The sequence below is a fragment of the Panthera onca genome, chromosome C1 (assembly GCF_046562875.1).
Source record: "Panthera onca isolate mPanOnc1 chromosome C1, mPanOnc1 haplotype 2, whole genome shotgun sequence".
NCBI lineage: Eukaryota > Metazoa > Chordata > Mammalia > Carnivora > Felidae > Panthera > Panthera onca.
The window spans coordinates 140,862,969-140,880,838 of record NC_138346.1 but is presented as its reverse complement, the minus strand read 5'-3'; the positions used below and the strand labels follow the sequence as shown (position 1 = coordinate 140,880,838).

Genomic DNA, 17,870 nt, shown 5'->3' with positions numbered 1-17,870 from the left:
AGGGAGCAGAGACATGCAGACATTGGGCTCCAGTGTCCCCTCCATAACTCAGGGATGGTCAACTGTAGTTTCAGTACGTGTTAGCAGGATAGTACAGACCAAGGCTCCACAAAGCTGGGCACTCTATACATGTTGACGGCCAATCCTCCCACTCTGAGTGCAGAGTAGGCGAAGGAACTCAGAGCTTGTTGGGGACACACTGGGTTGGCGTTTCATTTCCTTGCCCTGATCTTCCATCATGAAAAAGTAAATACGTATGTAAAATTAACACTTAAATTTTTTTTTTGGTCTGGTTAAGCCATGCTTGCTCTGCATCAATATTAAAGATCATTGTCAGGCTAATCAAACGTTGTTCTCCTAACCCTTCCTGGAAGCAGCTGAGGAAACTGAATTTTTTAGTTTTCCGGTTCTCAGGACCAAACGGTCAAGGTGACGTTCATTTCCTGCCTTCTTGGTGTTTGTTTGTTTTCACTGTATTTTCCATGGTCTGAAATGATTTCACAGAGATCTTTGAATCGTAGTAGGTCAGTATTTTTTCCTTTGTTTTCCCTGCACCCTATACTCACTTGCTCTCCCAGAAGCAGATGGCTAGCGCTAGATGCGGCCTCTGGGAGTCATTTAGCTCAATCCTCTCCCTATTGCCTGAGAAAGAAGGGCAAGACCTCGACCTTTACAGGCACCTACTATTGCCAGGCACGGGACCTGTGTGACATTTTGCATAATTACCTCACTTAAACCTCACAATTGTTCTCTGGAGTGGATGCTGTTGCTCTCATGTTCTGGACAAGAAAACTAAAGCACAGAGAAATGAAATGACCTATGTAAGATCATACAGCTGAAGACTCCAACCCAACTTCTAGAAGACGAGTCTCTCCTGTCCACCATCCCGGTCTGGCTCTGCCCTGCACCTGTTAACCAGATCTGACATTAGCTGGAAGTAGGCTTAAAGGCAAGGAGGGCTCCAGGGCAGACAGGACTCAGGGAGTTTAACTGAAGGTGAAATTCTGACAACTGTTACTAATATTTTATAGCTTTAATAGAGACATAAGTGGCAGACCAGAACATGGCACTGGACTCGGATGGATTAGGAAAGGCTTTCAGCAGATTAAATAGAAAAAAATGGTTAACATTTTTATAAGAAAAGGGAGTACCCTTTCTAAACAGGAAGAACTGGCTTGATCAGAGCAGTTATATAATTCCTGACTTCTGTCAAGGCCCTCTCTTAACTAGATAAGTGATAGTCTTCATGATCTAGTCAGCAGTTCTCCTTAGATAATTTATGCACAGATTATTTTTGCACTACAGGCATATCTTGTTTTACTGCACTTTGCTTTATTATGTTCCGCAGATACAGTGGTTTTTGTTTTTGCTTTTGTTTTTAACAAACTGAAGGTCTGTGGCAGCCCTGCGTCGAGCCAAGTCCAACAGTGCTGTTTTTGCAACAGCATTTGCTCACTTCAGGTCTCCGGGTCACATCGTGGTAATTCTTGCACTATTTCAAATGTTTTCATTATTATTAGATTTATTATGGCAATCTGTGACAAATGATATTTGATGTTACTATTGTAATTGTTGTAAGGTGCCGCAAACTGTACCCATATAAACAGCAAACGTGACTGATAAATGTGTTATGTTCTGACTGCTCCACCAACCAGCGGTTCCCCTCATCTCTCTCCCTCTCCTCAGGCCTCTCTGGTTCCCTGAGACACAATGTGTTGAAATTAGGCCAATTAATAACCCTACCAGAGCCTCCAAGTGTTCAAGTGACAGGAAGAGGCACATGTCTCTCACTTTAAATCAAAAGCTAGAAATGACCTAAACTTAGTGAGGAAGGCATGATGAAAGCCGAGATAGGCCAAAAGTTGCCGAACAGTTAGCCAAGTTGTGAATGCAACGGAAAAGTTCTTGAAGGAAATTAAAGGTGCTACTCCAGGGAACACACCAATGATAAGAAAGCAAAACAATCCTATTGCTGATATGAATAAAGTTTTAGTGGTCTGGATAGAAGATCAAACCAGCCACAACATTCTCTTAATGCAAGGCCGGATCCAGAGCCAGACCCCAACTCTCTTCGATTCTAAGAAGGCTGAAGGCGACACTAATGACTCTTTCCTAAAATAGGAACACTGGTAGGAAATGAGAGAAGCAATTAATTCTAGCAGGAGTTGTTTCAAGGGATTTAAGGGAAGAAGCCATTTCAGTAAATAAAAGTGCAAGGTAATGCAGCAAGTGCTGATGTAGAAGCTGCAGCAGGGTATCCAGAAGACCTACCTAAGTCAAGTCATGAAGGGGGCTCCACTATATGAGATTTTCAATGTAGACAAAGCATCCTTCTATTGGATGAAGATGCCATCTAAGACTTTCACTGCTAGAGATACCTGGCTTCAAATACCGGGCTTCAAAGCTTCAAAGGACAGGAGGACTCTCTAGGAGCTGATCCAGCTGGTGACTTTAAGCTGAAGCCAATGCGCACTTACTATTTTTTTTTTAAATATGTTTTTTAGTGTTTACTTATTTATTTTGAGAGAGAGAAAGAAAGAGAGAGAGTGCACAAGTGGAGAAGAGGCAGAGAGAGAGGGAGAGAGACAGAATCCCAAGTAGGCTCAGCACTGTCAGCACAGAGCCAAACGTGGGGCTTGAGCTCATGAACCATGAGATCATGACCTGAGCTGAAATCAAGAGTCAGATACTTCACTGATGAGCCGCCCAGGCACCCTGCTCACTTATCATTCTGAAAGCCCTAGGCCTCTTAAGAATTTTGCTAAACCCACTCTGCTTGTGCTCTAGAAATGGAACCACAAAGCGTGGATTACAGCACATCTGTTCATAACATAATTTACTGAATATTTTAAGCCCACTGTTGAGAATTCCTGCTCAGAAAAAAGATTCTTTTCAAAATATTACTACTCACTGACATTGAGTTACTACTCACTCCACCCAAGAGCCTGGAAGATGTAGAACAAGATTAATGTTGTTTCATGCCTAACACAACACATAAAGATATAGATATATGGTTCCTCTGGTGGACCTGGGCAAAGTCCATTAAAAACCTTCTGGAAAGGATTCACCATTCTAGATGACATTAAGAACATTCATGATTCGTGGTCAAATTGTCAACATGATTTGGAGTTTGGAAGAAGTTGATTCCCACCCTCGTGGATGGCTTGGAGGGGCTCAGGACTTCAGTGAGAGAAGTAACAGCAGGTGTGGTAGAAATAGCAAGAGAACTAGAATGGGAAGTGGAGCCTGAACATGTGAGTGAATGGCTGTAATCATGATAAAACTTTCACGGATGAGGAATTGTTTATGAATGAGCATAGACGGTGGTTTCTTGAGATGAAATCTACTCCTGGTGAAGATGCTGTGAAGACTGTTGAAATGACAGCAAAGGATTGAGAATATGGCATCAACTTACATGATAAAGCAGTGTCAGGATTTGAGACGATTGATTCCAACATTAAAAGAAGTTCTACTGTGGGTAAAATGCTTGCAAACAGCCTCATATGCTGCAGAAAAATCATTCATGAAAAGAAGATTCAATCAATGTGTCAAACTTCATTGTTGTCTTGTTTTAAGAAATTGCCTCCACAGCTATCACCCTGATCAGTGAGCAGCAGGCAACATCAAAGCAAAACCCCCCACCAGCAAAAAAATTACAACTCACTAAGAGCTCTGATGACGTAGCATCTTTTAGCAATAAAGTGTATTTATTTTTTTAAATGCTTGTTTTTCAGAGAGAGAGAGAGAGAGAGAGAGAGAGAGAGAGAGAAAGAGAGAAAGCGTGGAGGAGGGGCAGAGAGAGAGAGGAACAGAGGATACCAAGAAGGCTCCACGCTACCAGCAGAGGGCCGATGTTGGGTTTGAACTCATAAACCGCAAGATCATGACCTGAGCCGAAGTTGGACGCTCAACCAACTGAACCACCCAGGCGCCCTGACAATAAAGTATATTTAAATAAAGGCATTTGTACTGTTTGTTTTTTAGATATAATGCTATCACACACTTAGCAGAATATTAGTAGAGTGTAAACAGAACTTTTATATGCACTGGGAAACCAACAAAATTCATTTGACTTGCTTTATTGTGGTATTTGCTTTACTGCTGTGGCCTGGAACTAAACCCGCAATATCTTTAACCTATGTATAAAGAAATGTTTATGAATTTTTATAGGGGATTATCTGGTTCTTTAATTCTGAGTCAAAAGGATACATAAAAGCACTTGTTTCCGATATTCTCCTTGTGTGTTCGTGCATGTGTGTGTGTGTGTGTGTGTGTGTGTGTAAAAGAGAGAGAGACACTAAGACAATGAAACAGAGGCAAAATGATAATATTCAACAAACTTAGATGCATTAAGTAGTTGTACTTTGTTGTGGTTAAACACGGTACTCTGTAGCCAAGCCTGGACTCTACATCTTGAATAAGCTGTCAAGGTTTTCCAAAGAACATGTGCTTCACTCTGTTTTCAGGTATTCAAAAGTTATTTTCCTTTCATTGTCCATCACACATTTATCAAAATCAGGGTGTTTTTTGAGGTTTTCATTGACTTGAATCTTTAGCTGAGTTTTGTTAATAAGTATGTTTCACTGCACTAATGACTCTCTCGTATTATAGACTCAGAAGACAAGTACCTTAGCAGGGGCTGAGAGAAGCAATGAGTTTATCCCAGTTCCATTCAGAGAGGGCCCCTTTAAACCAGAAAGTAGAGGAAAAAAGACAGTCTCTTTAGCAAATGGTGCTGGGAGAACTGGACAGCAACATATAGAAGAATGAAACTAGATCACTTACACCATACACAAAAATAAATGTCAAAATGGATGAAAGACCTAAACGTGAGACAGGAAACCATCAAAAACCTAGAGGAAAGAGCAGGCAACAACCTCTTTGACCTCAGCCACAGCAATTCCTTGCTCGACACATCTCCAAAGGCAAGGGAACTAAAAGCAAAACTGAACTACTGGGACCTCATCAAGATTAAAAACTTCTGCACTGCAAAGGAAACAATCAACAAAACTAAAAGGCAACCGACAGAATGAGAAAAGATATTTGCAAATGACCTATCGGATAAAGGGTTAGTATCCAAAATCTATAAAGAACTTACCAAACTCAACACCAGAAAAACAAATAATCCAGTGAAGAAATGGGCAGAAGACATGAATACATACTTTTCCAAAGAAGACATCCAGATGGCCAACAGACACATGAAAAGATATTCAATGTCACTTATCATCAAGGAAATACAAATCAAAGCCACACTGAGATACCACCTCATGCTGGTCAGAGTGGCTAAAATGAACAACTCAGGAAACTACAGATGCTGGTGAGGATGTGAAGAAATGGGAACCCTCTTGCACTGCTGGTGGGAATGCAAACTGGTGCAGCCACTCTGGAAAACAGTGTGGAGGTTCCTCAAAAAGTTAAAAATAGAACTACCCCTATGACCCGGCAATAGCACTATGAGGAATTTATCCAAGGGATACAGGAGTGCTGATGCATAGGGGCACGTGTACCCCAATGTTTATAGGAGCACTTTCAACAATAGCTAAACTATGGAAAGAGCCTAAATGTCCATCATCAACTGATGAATGGATAAAGAAGATGTGATTTATATATACGATGGAATACTACTTGGCAATGAGAAAGAATGAAATCATGCCATTTGCAGCAATATGGATGGAACTGGAAGGTATTATGCTGAGTGAAATAAGTCAGTCAGAGAAGGACAGATATATGTTTTCACTCATATGTGGATCTTGAGAAACTTAACAGAAGACCATGGGGGAAGGGAAGGGGAAAAAATAGTTACAAACAGAGAGGGAGGGAGGCAAACCACAAGGGACTCTTAAATACAGAGAAGAAACTGAGGGTGGATGGGGGTAGGGGAGAGGGGAAAACGGGTGATGGCCATTGAGGAGGGCACTTGTTGGTATGAGCACTGGTGTTGTATGTAAGCCAATGTGACAATAAATTATATTTAAAAAAATAAACCAGCAAGTAGAGAGATGACTCTATGCTAGTATTTCTCAGGCCTCCATATCACATTCACCCAGGGGCACTTGCCCAAAATGTATTCTTTCTAAAGCAGAATCTCTGGGTCCAGAATCCTGGAATATGCATTTTAAACAAGCTCCCATGTGATTCTGGTGCAAGCTATAGCTTATAAACCTCTGTTCTATACTATAAGAAGGGGTTGGCACCCCATCTACATTTATTCCTGCAAAAGGGGTCTGTGTGTGCTAAGGGAAAAGGAGATGTGGCTACCTGTGATCCATCAAAGGCCATCCTCTCTCTCATCCTGCAAGACCACTTTGGGGGCAGGAGTGCAGCTGAACTCATCTGGAGGAGTTTTTTAGTGAGTCCAAGCTTCCTACTAGCAGAGAGAACTGCCAGAACTCTGTTGGCTAGACTCTTCAAAATCAAGTAGCCTAAGATAGGGAGGAGACCTATCTCAAAGGACTTGAAGTTAGCTCCTTAATTATCAGTTAATGCTTTACAAAGGATTAGTTAACAGCATTCTGAGAGTAAGGACAGGAGACAGAGAAGGCACCTGAGGACAGAAAGGGACATTAAATAGGGAGGTAGCAGGTGGCCAGGCAGCATCTCTTCTGTCACTCAAAGTCATCTTAGCTGCCAAGGGGCCCCATTTCACCTGGGCTAAAAGAGCATCTGTGCAGACGTGGGGAATGGTTTGCTGCTTGCTTTTTGGCATAACAACCTGGGTTGTTGGGAAGGAGGACCCGCTGGACAAGCGGGACCTCAGTAGCGGGGCTGTGCCAGAGTCATCTCAAGGGCAGGGGTGACAGGTTTTAATCTAGCAGGTAATCTGAGAAATATCCTGCCTGACCCAAAGCCAAATCTTGTTAAAGAAGAGATTCTCAACCACTCTGGAGAGAATACCAAACCTCTGGGTTTGCTAATTCAAATATGGAGCCCCTGTTTTTTGAAACAATAGTTTCTGTCTAATTGCGAACAAGATGGTGTCTCCGAGCAGTTGACAGTCCAAGGAAAGGGCATGACTCGAGGTGAGAGCATGGATTCTGGAGCCACACTGCCTGGGAGTGAATCCTGGCTCTGCCACTTCCTACCTGTGTGAACTGGTGGGAACTATTTCACCTCTCTGTGCCTCAGTTTCATCATCTATAAAAGGGGGATTCAAGCAGTGCTTTCGACATAAGGACTAAGTGGGGTAAGGCCTACAAAGCACTTAGAACTCAGCAAGTCCCTTATGCATATTTGCTATTTTTTTTCCCTTAGTCTCTCTGCCTAGGGTTGCCTCACAACAAATACCAAAAGATGGGTCTCAGAGCTGACGGGGGAAAAGAATCCTTGTGTCATCGGTACGGCTGATGTTCTTTCAAGATCAACAGTGGCTCTTTTGATTTCATTACAGTCTTCCCTCCTCCCCCAAACCCTGCGGAGGGCACTGCTGGGCCACGGTCCAGGCATCTTCTGTCGGGGCAGCAGGTTCTCAGGTCCCCTCTGAAGAGCCTTTTAAGGGAACAGGACGTAGGCTGGCAGAAGAACAAACCCCTATTTTGTGTAGTTCAGCTACCAGGGCAAATATAATGCCCTCCAAATTATTTACTGGTAAAGCTTCCCAGGGCAAGACTGAAAATAAAATTCTGTTAGAAATCCACTCTAGGGTATGAAATAGAATTATCTCCACCAGGATTAAATCACACTTCCTGAGTCTGACAGAGCGTTTCCAGGGAGAGTGAGTGCCATGCAGCCTTTCAAGCCACATTGTCATTCCTGACTCCTGCCCCCACTGACTGTCAGCCCATTCAGCCTCTCCTGCCAGCTCCTTGCGGCTTGAGTCTTTGAAACAAGGAGCTGGGTCCAAAGACAAAACCGGGGTACTTTTGGTTGGGGGAAATGTTGGCAAGGGGAATTCTGGAGAAGAGCTGGAGCAAGGCACTCACTCACACACCTGACAGACGCGAAGTTTAAATTTGATGTGAATTATAATCAAGTGTGTTAAAACCCACGTTGCAGTTCTAATAGCTTACCACCAGCCAATCACTCTGGGCTTCTCAACCTGTTATGACTTTATTAAGAAATTTCTTCACAAATTCAACAGTTATGGCCTGAGCAGAATGGGAAGCACAGTGTAATGATTACAGTATGGATGCTGCAGTTTCAGACTATTTTGGTTTGAATCCTATCTCAGCCATTTAGTAGTCATCAAACTTTGGGCAAGTCAATTTTTTTCCTTATGCCCCTATTTTCTCAGCCACAGAATGGGGCTAAAAAAAAAAACAAAAAACAAAAAGAAAACGGCAGGTAACTAACTCATAGGGTCGTTCTAAGGATTAAGTGAATTAACATGTATATGGAATTGGAATGATGCCTGGCATTTTTCTTGGCACAGGGGCCTGGGAAGATGAGTGAACCACCAGGGAGCCTACAATCCATAAACACGTACTGTATTCAGCTCCTATCATGTACTTTGCACAAAATGGGTGCACAGAAAAAGTCTTTGAGGGGTGGGGCACCTGGGTGGCTCAGTTGGTAAAGTCCTACTCTTGGTTTCGGCTCAGGTCATGATTTCATGGTTTGTGGGATCAAGCCCTGCATCGGGCTCTGTGCCGACAGCACGGAGCCTGCTTGGGATTCTGTCTCTATCCCCCCCCTCACTTGCTCACGTATGCGCACGTGACATATTTCTCTCTGTGTCAAAATAAATAAATAAACATTAAAAAAAGTCTCAGGGGGAGCTGGCAGAAATTGCTGATTCACTGTTGAATCTCTAGTGGTGCTGGGCAGTTTAGCATCACAAAATACCTCAAACAACAACAACAACAACAACAACAATGCTTTGTACACTGCTTCTATAAATAAGAACAAAAGCTTTGTAACATGTCATTAGTTAAAAACTATCCACTCCAATACTGAGTGTCTTTAAAAACTATGAAATGAACAGAAAAGTTTTAGTCTTTCAACAGAGGAAATAGTTTTTCACTGCCTTATATAATCACTTCTAAAATTTAAAGCATATGTTCACCACTGATATGCCAATAATGCTCTGCTATGAGGGACCAGAGCACTACGTTCAATCAAGAAAATCCTTTAGACAATATATAGATATAAAAGGGTGAGAAGAACATCATGGACTGTTCTAAAGCCATAAAATCATTCCCCTCTCCTTCCCCTTCCACTTTGCAAGAGTATTCACTGATCTTTTCTTATTCACAGTTTTTAGATCTTTGTTTTTAAAATCTAAGAGTTCTTGTAGCATCCTATAAAAACAGACTACAAGGAGAGAGCCTGTCGAGGGACTGAATTCTTTCTAACCCAGGCAATTTAAGGCAAAAGAAGAATCCAATTAAAAAAACCCCAGAGATAAAGATACAGTCCACAATACAAATAACATCTAGCAACGTATCTAATGAAGTACTTTTGCTAGATCTGTGTTTGAAAAAAAAACAAAACAAAACTGGGTAGACATAATTATGCAAGAGTGAGGAGAGTTTATAACATCCTCACATTCTCGAAAGCATGTGGCCCCCAAATGTCCCTAACAGAGTGACTTCTTTTTCTGCCTTCCTTTCTCCTCTTCTCTCTTTGCAGTCAGTGCAGGCAATCACTGTGTTATGCCAGACCCTGCAGCTCTGGCTGGGCAGGGGGTTCCTTCTCCAGCTCCCTCCTGGGGGAGTGGTCCACCCCTTTTATTGGCCAACTCCATCTTTCTTTTGGCTCCAACTGTCTTCCTAGGCTGGATTCCCCATTTTAACCCTCTAATCCTGCTGGGAAAGGGCCTCTGGCAGGACTACCATTTGAAATCCTGTAATTTTAAAAAACAGTCTTTTTATCTGATACAACTCTCTTTCCCCCTCTCACCCAAACCCTGCCAATTCTGTTCCTAAACCCTCTTCAATGTGGCCCTGCCCTTGATCTCCACTACCTGAGGTGAGCCTCTCACCTGACTCACTCAGAGCCTCCCACCTGTTTTCCCGGGCTCGCTTCCTCCTGCTCCTCCACTCCACTCTCCAAGTGCTGCTGCATGACTTCTTCCTAAAATACAAACCTGATCGTGTTGTCAGTTATCGTCAACAGACTCCTGCTTTATGTTCCTGCTGAACATAAAGTCCAAATGCCCTGAAAGATCTTTCCCAAAACTCCTTAGCTTCATCATTGTGGTTTCAAGGCTCACCTCAATTATTTTCTATGGTAAAAGAGAAACACACGAGTATCATTGAAGTTAATATAACAACAATAAATGTGAGGAATCAAGACATATATTTCACAAATAATAATACCTGTTTGTGACTACATATTGTACTTTAGTGACCCTTCAGGTACAACCGGTTTTGTAGTTCTAAAGTAGACTTAATTGTTCTAAATGCTTTCTTTGTCCAAATTAATGAGTTTTTCTAAAACACATAAGCCAGGATTAGAAAAGATTTGGCCAGTGTGCGTATTGGAAATCAAAACTTTAGGACCGGTATTCCCACTTCCTATTTTTTTTTTTTTTTTTTTTAACGGGGATGAGGAGGGGAGAAATGACCAAATTAGGGCTCAGAAAGAGAAGAGAGAGAGGGCAACAAAGACGTATCAGATTCCTGAATGACCATTTGTACTTCAGGCTGGTCCTGACCAAAGCAGGACAGTTTACAGGGACTCATATTCTTTGTAAATAGTATCTCATGTCATTCTAGTCCCCACAGCCACAGTAAGAGATAGGTATGATTGTCTGTATTCTACAGGTGAAGAAACATAGCAGCAATATTAATTTTGCTTACTATGGCAATCACTGATTAAGTGTAATGCTTACAATTAAGAGGGAAAACTCACCCCTCCTGTTTCCCTGGATGGGAGAGTAAAGTGCCTTTTTCTCAGCCTTCTCACTCAACCCTTCCCTGGGGAGGAGGACTGCCAGGCTTGCCTGAGCAGTGAGTTTAGGAGAACAGACTAAGAATGCTCAACCCTGCCAAGCCCATGGGCCTTTCCACTCTCTTCCCGCTAGCCCTTCTTCCACACCCACCCTCTACACTGGCTTGTGTGCTGGGTAGAGAAGAGAGGCAGGCCTGCAGTCTAATTCAGGGGAGAAGATTAGTAAACCTAGGGTGGCTGCACATCAAAGCCACACCCTCCAATCTGGCTTTCATCACTCGATAAAGCTAATATTTTCCTCTCTAGGTCTTATTTCTCAATTGGTTATGAACATAAAAGGGGAAGACAGAGGGCTATTAACTGGCTCCCTAAAAACTAAACAAGGCACATCATAGGTGCTCAATAAGTATCTGTTGAATGAATGAATGAATTTGCCCAAAGCCACAAAGCTAATAAGCAAAAGAACAGAAACTTCAATCTATGTCTGACAGAAAAGCCCATGGTTCCTTAAAATTCCACTTTAGTGCTTCTCATCGAATGTTCTATTTCCACGTTCCAATTCATGCTTCTGCATGGCGGCCAGGAAACTGGAAGCCCTGGCATCCGCTGCCGTAAAAACACATGTATGCCTAACAATTTGGCGGGTAATCCATTCGTCTACAAGAGTGGTTACGGGTGGGTTCAACATGTCTGCTTGTTCTCAGCTGTATCGTGGGCCACTGCTGAGGGAGCCCTGTAGGTACATGAGATGGACCCAGAAGACACGGAGAAGTAGAGCAGTGTGTGGAACAGACAGGGACGGGAGAGACAGGCAGCCGGGCAAGAAGCAGCAAGTGCAAAAAAGGGGCAGGGCAAGGAACTGGGGACCAAGAGAGAACGAAGGCCCAACAGGGCTCTGGGGGTTTGCGGGAACGGGGAGGAGGCAGGCGAAGGAAGAAGGATCATGAAAATCCCAGCAGAACAAAAGGCCACAGACACAGGAGATAAAACTATGTCCAAACAAAGAACACGAAGGGGAGATGGATACAAGAACAGGAGTAAATCACAGGCTATGAAAATAGCCACAAACTGATTTTCCATTTCATGTCAAGATGATGAAAAGTGAGAGCTAATCTGTGTGCCAGTAGCCTTCAGGAACTAAGAAATAAAACACCCAGGTTGAAAATAGTTTGGGGAGCCAGAAGATGACAAGATTCCTCCTGCAGGCAAAAGTGAAATTAATGACAGCATCCCCTACCCCTTTCCCCTACCTTCCCGTCCCCCTCCAGTCACAAAAGAGTGGGGAGCTGTCTGGCTGGCAACCATGTATGATCTCAGCGGGGACCCTGTTCAGGCTGAGCTAATATAGTTGCTTTTTAAGAGTATCTGGTAGAATTCAGGATTGTGTGTTCACAAACACCATATAAAAACAGGGTCGTCTTTGCCTTCCAAGCAGTTTTTTTTGCTCCGTTTAAAGGCCGGGCTGAGTCTTTTTTTCCCCTGGCTGGAGTGGCACACAAAGAATTCTCTGACACGCTGCACCCACTACAGATGAAAGCGCTTAAGTGTGAGTGAAAGCAACAATGTTTAGAGTGACATTTACTAGCTGCAAACAGTGAAATCAGAGAGCTTCAGTTCTCGGAGATTAAATGTCAGGCTTTAAACATTTAGCAGAGTATTAGCTAAGGAAGTTTTTAAAATTTAGGATTTAGCTTTAGACTGCAAGCAGGACTTGAGACAGAGAAAAGAAAGTCTTCTTAAAGCAAGGAAACAATTGAGCCATAAGCTGAATACGACTATGTATTTTTAACTGAAGGTGAGACAGCCGCAGGGCAGTTACTGAGTTCAGCTCACCAAACCAGTGGTGCTGGCTGTTCTTTACTGTTCCAGATTAGTATGAGGAAGTGGACGTTCCCTGCACTTCACATTTCGGAAGACATAAGCCAAAGGTCTAAAACACGGGAGTTTGTAGGCATATAGTTTTTCCACAGCAGATATGGACTTTACAAGCCCAGGAGTTTTCACATTACTGTTTCAGAATGAATGCTTTTTAATGCATCTAAAGAGGTTAGGAAAATAGATCACTTAAAAATATTTTTTTCCAAGGTTAACTTTATTGATGACAAAATTGGCTATAACTGCCAAATAGAACATCTGCTTTTGTGACTAATAAAATCTCAAATTCGACAATAGTAGCAATTCTTTCTTTCTTTCATTCAAAATGGCTGATAAGCAATTTCTCTACGATGCTTATTTTGGGGTGCTAGGCAGACACAAAGCCCATGATAATGGTTAACATTTCAAGCTTTATTTTAAACACTTTATAAGCATTACATTATCCCCATTTTACAGATAAGAAAACTGGGGCTTCAAGAGATTAACGACTTTGCCCAAGACCACAGGACTGCTAAATCAGGTGGCATTCAAACTCTAGCCACTGTCTCCCAAGCCTGAGCACTTAGCTTCTGCCCCAGGAACTCTCAGTCTGGCAGAGACCACAGGCATGTGGACAAATAAAGTTTAATGCAAGAAAGCCACAACAAGATACGAACAGAGACACAGATTCTGTCTCAGGTCTGAGAGCTGAGGAGACATTGAAGGCAGGTCTTGACAGAGGACATAGAGTTTTTCTAGGTGAAAAAGGTAACATTGTTTCAGGCATAGGAAGCTACGCTCCCAAAGCATGGAGGGCTTGGCATGTGTGTGGAGGCTCCAGAGTTCACCGTGTATTTGACGGGGCAAGTATGGGAATGGGAAACAAGGAGATTACAAGAGGCCGAGTGGAGACATAGAGGGAGGCTGGAGTGGGGGAAATAGAGGCCACCAGAGTTAGGAAGGGCAGAAGCAAAATGATCTGGCAACTGGCTGGATGTGCACAGGGAGGGAGAGGAATCTATAGTGGCTAGCGTTTTAGACTGCTGCAAAGACTGACAACGATGGAGGTAAGACAGGTTGGGAGTGGGGGTAGAGAAGAGGAAGGGGACACTTCAGTTCAGTTTTAGAAAAGCTGAGTTACAGACACTTGAGGGATACCTGGGTATCTGCTCTACTGCAACTTTACAAACACTGAGCGCCTTTTGTACCAAGTACTAAGGAGGCCACAAGAGAACAAAACTGGGTCTTGCCTTCCCGGAGTTTACGTACCATGTGGTCTTATTCTTAATGGTGGCAATGTGTCGGGCAACTAATGGGATAATTTCTGGTTGTGATGGTGACCTGGGGGTGGTGGTGATACTATTTGTGCTTAGCAGACAAGTGCCACAGATACAGACATTCTGTGATATTTGGGACAAATATCTGGGATATTTGTTTAATAAAACAAAGCACTATCTTATATCCCACTGGATGTCCATATAGGTGATAAGTATTTGAGCTCATACCCTAATCGTCTTTCACATAGAAGGACAAAAAAAAATTTTTTTGCAAGTTTCATATACACATTGAATTTTCCCAACTAGAAGTACCATGAGAATTGAGCAAAGACTATACATTGCTTTGTTTCCCAAGAGCTAGATGTTCACTATTTAAGAAAATTACATCAAGAATTGGAGGAGTTGAAAAAGTTCTGGAGATGGAGAGCGGTGATAGTTGCACAATAACATGCATGTACTTAATTCCACAGAATTGTCTACTTGAAAATGGTTAAAATGGCCAATTTTATGTTATATATATTTTAAAAGAAAAAAGTTACAAGTTAAGAAAGAGAAAAAAGATAATTACACACAGGCAGCAAACCCACTGTTTTCGAGCTACCGTATGATACATTGCATCGGTCTGCACTGCAGCTGCCCTAATCATGCAGACTCCACATTCTCATCTACCTCCTTGACTGCATCTCCTGGTGTGGTCATGCCTGGAGATACTATAAAACATGTAATGTGATGACAAATCGCTTGCTTTTTATTTCTCCTTTTTATTACAGCTAGGGCATTACATTGCATTTTCGGAATTCTGTGATACAGGAGAGGGTTATATTAACTATGAATTTCAGTTCAGCATAGGAAGGGGCATGTTACGGAATATGTGTTAGGTAAAGGATACATTATGTCGAAAGGTTGAGAACCCTATTGAGAGACAGACATAGGTAAGTGCAACTAAAACACAAGGCAACCACGGAAATACCTCAGAGAGGAAAAAGTATAAAGGGAGAACAAGGGAAAGAGATGTTATTGGCCATGGGGGATCTGGAAAGATCTGTGGAGTAAGGAAAATGTGAGCAGGCACCGACTGATGTCCTCTGTTAGAAGAACTACACAGATGTGGGGCTTGGGACCTGATGCCTCCAATGATGACCATTCCTTTTGGCATGACTTTGATTTTTATCAAGTTCTTTTTGATGTTCTTCCTGTTTCTCCCCTGCAGTGGCCCTTGTTCTGGGAAGTTCTAGTAGGTAGAGAATGATAAATCTCTAGCCCACGTAGTATCTTTTCCAGAATCTAAAAACTGTGGTCTCTTTAATAGTCTCTGGTTAATCTCTTCTTCAAGCTAATCTCCTTACTTCCTCCAACTGTTTCTCTTATAACTTGGTTTCATATTCCCTCGCCATCTGGGTCATTTTCCTCTGAACATGTTCCCATTTGTCAGCGGCCCTTTAAAAGTGTGGTACCTAGCATTAAATGTGATTTCCAGAGCTGAAATATGGAACTGTATTTCCTAATATCCCAAAAAGGGGGAAATGTTATCGCTCCACACAGTGAGATCAGGATGGAGAAGGGAGCAGGGGAGGACCTATCTTAATCATCACTGTACTGCCAATATTGAAAACTTTTTCTTTTTTGTTTAAGCAAGTTAAATCTGAATTTTTTTTAAAAAAAATTTATTTAGTTTTGAGAGGCAGAGAGAGACAGAGCATAAGTGGGGAAGGGGCAGAAAGAGAGGGAGACAAGGAATCTGAAGCAGGCTCCAGGCTCTGAGCTGTCAACACAGAGCCCAACGCGGGGCTCGAACTCACAAACTGTGAGATCATGACCCGAGCTGAAGTTGGACGCTTAACTGACTGAGCCACCCAGGTGCCCCTAAACCTGCAACTATAGTTCTGATTTCTGTGTCTTTTATTCATAGTTTTTGTTTTGAGGATTAAATGAAAATGTGGGTCTTATTAAAAGACACTAACAATTATTTTTTTTTAATGCTTATTTATTTTGAGAGGGAGGGAGGGAGAGTCCGAGTGTGCATGCGCAGGGGAGCGGCAGAGAGAGAGGGAGAGAGAAAATCCCAAGCAGGTTCTGTGATGTCAGTGCTGAGCCTCACACAGGGCTCGATCCCACAAACCATGAGATCATGACCTGAGCCAACATCAAGTCATGTGCCTAACCAACTGAGCCACCCAGGTGCCCCAACACTAACAATTATTTTTATTTGCTGATAGCATGTGCATACTGCCATTGTATAGTAATTTCTTTTCTGAAGCCTTAACAGATTGGGCCCTGCCCACGTCCCAAGTCAATCTAACCAAGACTGGCAGGTACACCACCTTTTCTAGGGGGTTGGTCCATAAAGTGGAGTTAGTATTTCTGCCTTAAGGATGGATCTAATGTGTGTGTGGAACGCCCCTGAATTCCTGTGTGTCCAGTGAACCTCTGCTTGAGCCCCACCATATGGATAATTTCACCTAGGCTCCTGATTTTTTCATCTCATTTTGGTCTGAGACTGAAACCCTGCAGTAACCTCACTGGCTCCTGACAACAGGCTGTCCCCTGGGGCTGAAACAGTCCCAGTTCATCTCCCCATTCTGATGCTACAGACACTTGAACCACAGTGACACCATCCAGTGGTCTGAAACTTTGGAAGCCACAGAGAACCTCTACAAAGACATCACTGAGGCATAAATACTAGCTTGCTATGCACCATGAATTCAATGCCCTCGAATGACTGACCAAGGAACAGGGGACAGATTAGCCTCAGAAGTCTAAGCACTCTATGTCACTTCTACTGGCCACCCAAGTTCCAACATGCTTTTGCAGCTGAACAAGACCAGCTTGAAGGTAAACCAGGAGAGCAGGGATATCTGTCTGTTAGCTGATGTATCCCACCCCCTTAGAACAGTGCTTAGCACGTAACAGATGCTTAGATATGGCAGACATCTATCTTTGTTTTGCCCAGCATTCCTTTTTTTGAGGACTGCTTTTTCCCTACTCCACATTATTCTGATGGGGCTCCCAATCACAAGACTGAACAAGCTAGGAAATCATGTCATAAATCTGGAGCTCACTAATCTCCATGTCCCTAGTCCCTAGATTCCCTGCAGTTAAGCAGATATCTGCACTCCTTACTTCTGGAGAATCTGAGTCATGATGTCAAGAGGGCTGATGAATGTAGGTGGGTACATTCTGCAAGTACATCATTCAGAGACTAAACTTTATATGAATGTTCATCATGAAACCCAAGCCAACAAGGTAATACCAATACCAGAATTTATCTTATTCACATTCAAATAAATTGGAGATAAAACGTTTTCAAAGTTCTGATAGATGGAATACAGTTTTTATAATGTCAGCTTTACTGTTTCCTCAGAAAAAATTTTAATCTGTGAAATATGAAAAAGATAGATATTGGATTAAAATAATCCAACAAATTGGGGGGGGGGACAGGAAAAGTTATGGTTTGCTTAAGGCTTGTTAAAAACTGTGGTAAAAATATATAACCTAAAATTTACCCTCTTACCCATTTTTAAGTGCACAGTTCATTGGTGTTAAGTATATTTACAATGCTGTGCAACTATCACCACTAACTACCTCCAGAACTTTTTTATCATACCAAACGAAAACTCTGTCAAAAATTCACCTTTCTGCCGCTCTTCCCAGCTCCAGGTAACTGCTATTCTTTCTGTCTCTATGAATTTGCCTATTCTAGGCAAATTAACTAGAATTATGACTGCATTACATTAGAATTATAAGTTATACAATATTTTCTCCTTTTGTCTGGCTTATGTCATTTAGCACACATTTTCAAGGTTTATCGACATTGTGGCATGTATTAGAATTTCATTCCTCTTTAGGGCTAAATAATACTCCATTATTTGTATATACCACATTTTATTATCCACTTATCTGTTGACAGAC

At 42.3% G+C, this 17,870-nt stretch overlaps 1 protein-coding gene across 2 annotated transcripts in view; it reads right to left on the bottom strand.

Moving 5' to 3' along the window:
• ALG14 (ALG14 UDP-N-acetylglucosaminyltransferase subunit) overlaps nt 1–17,870 on the bottom strand; it is a 102,603-nt gene that overhangs the window by 12,989 nt on the left and 71,744 nt on the right. The window contains exon 4 of one of the 2 annotated variants that reach the window (XM_060625101.2): nt 10,025–10,162. The exons of the other annotated variant lie outside the window; for it this stretch is intronic. Coding sequence (XP_060481084.1) covers nt 10,037–10,162 — 126 coding nt within the window. The 3' untranslated portion in view covers nt 10,025–10,036. The remainder of the gene's footprint in view (nt 1–10,024; nt 10,163–17,870) is intronic. 2 annotated transcript variants of the gene reach the window in all.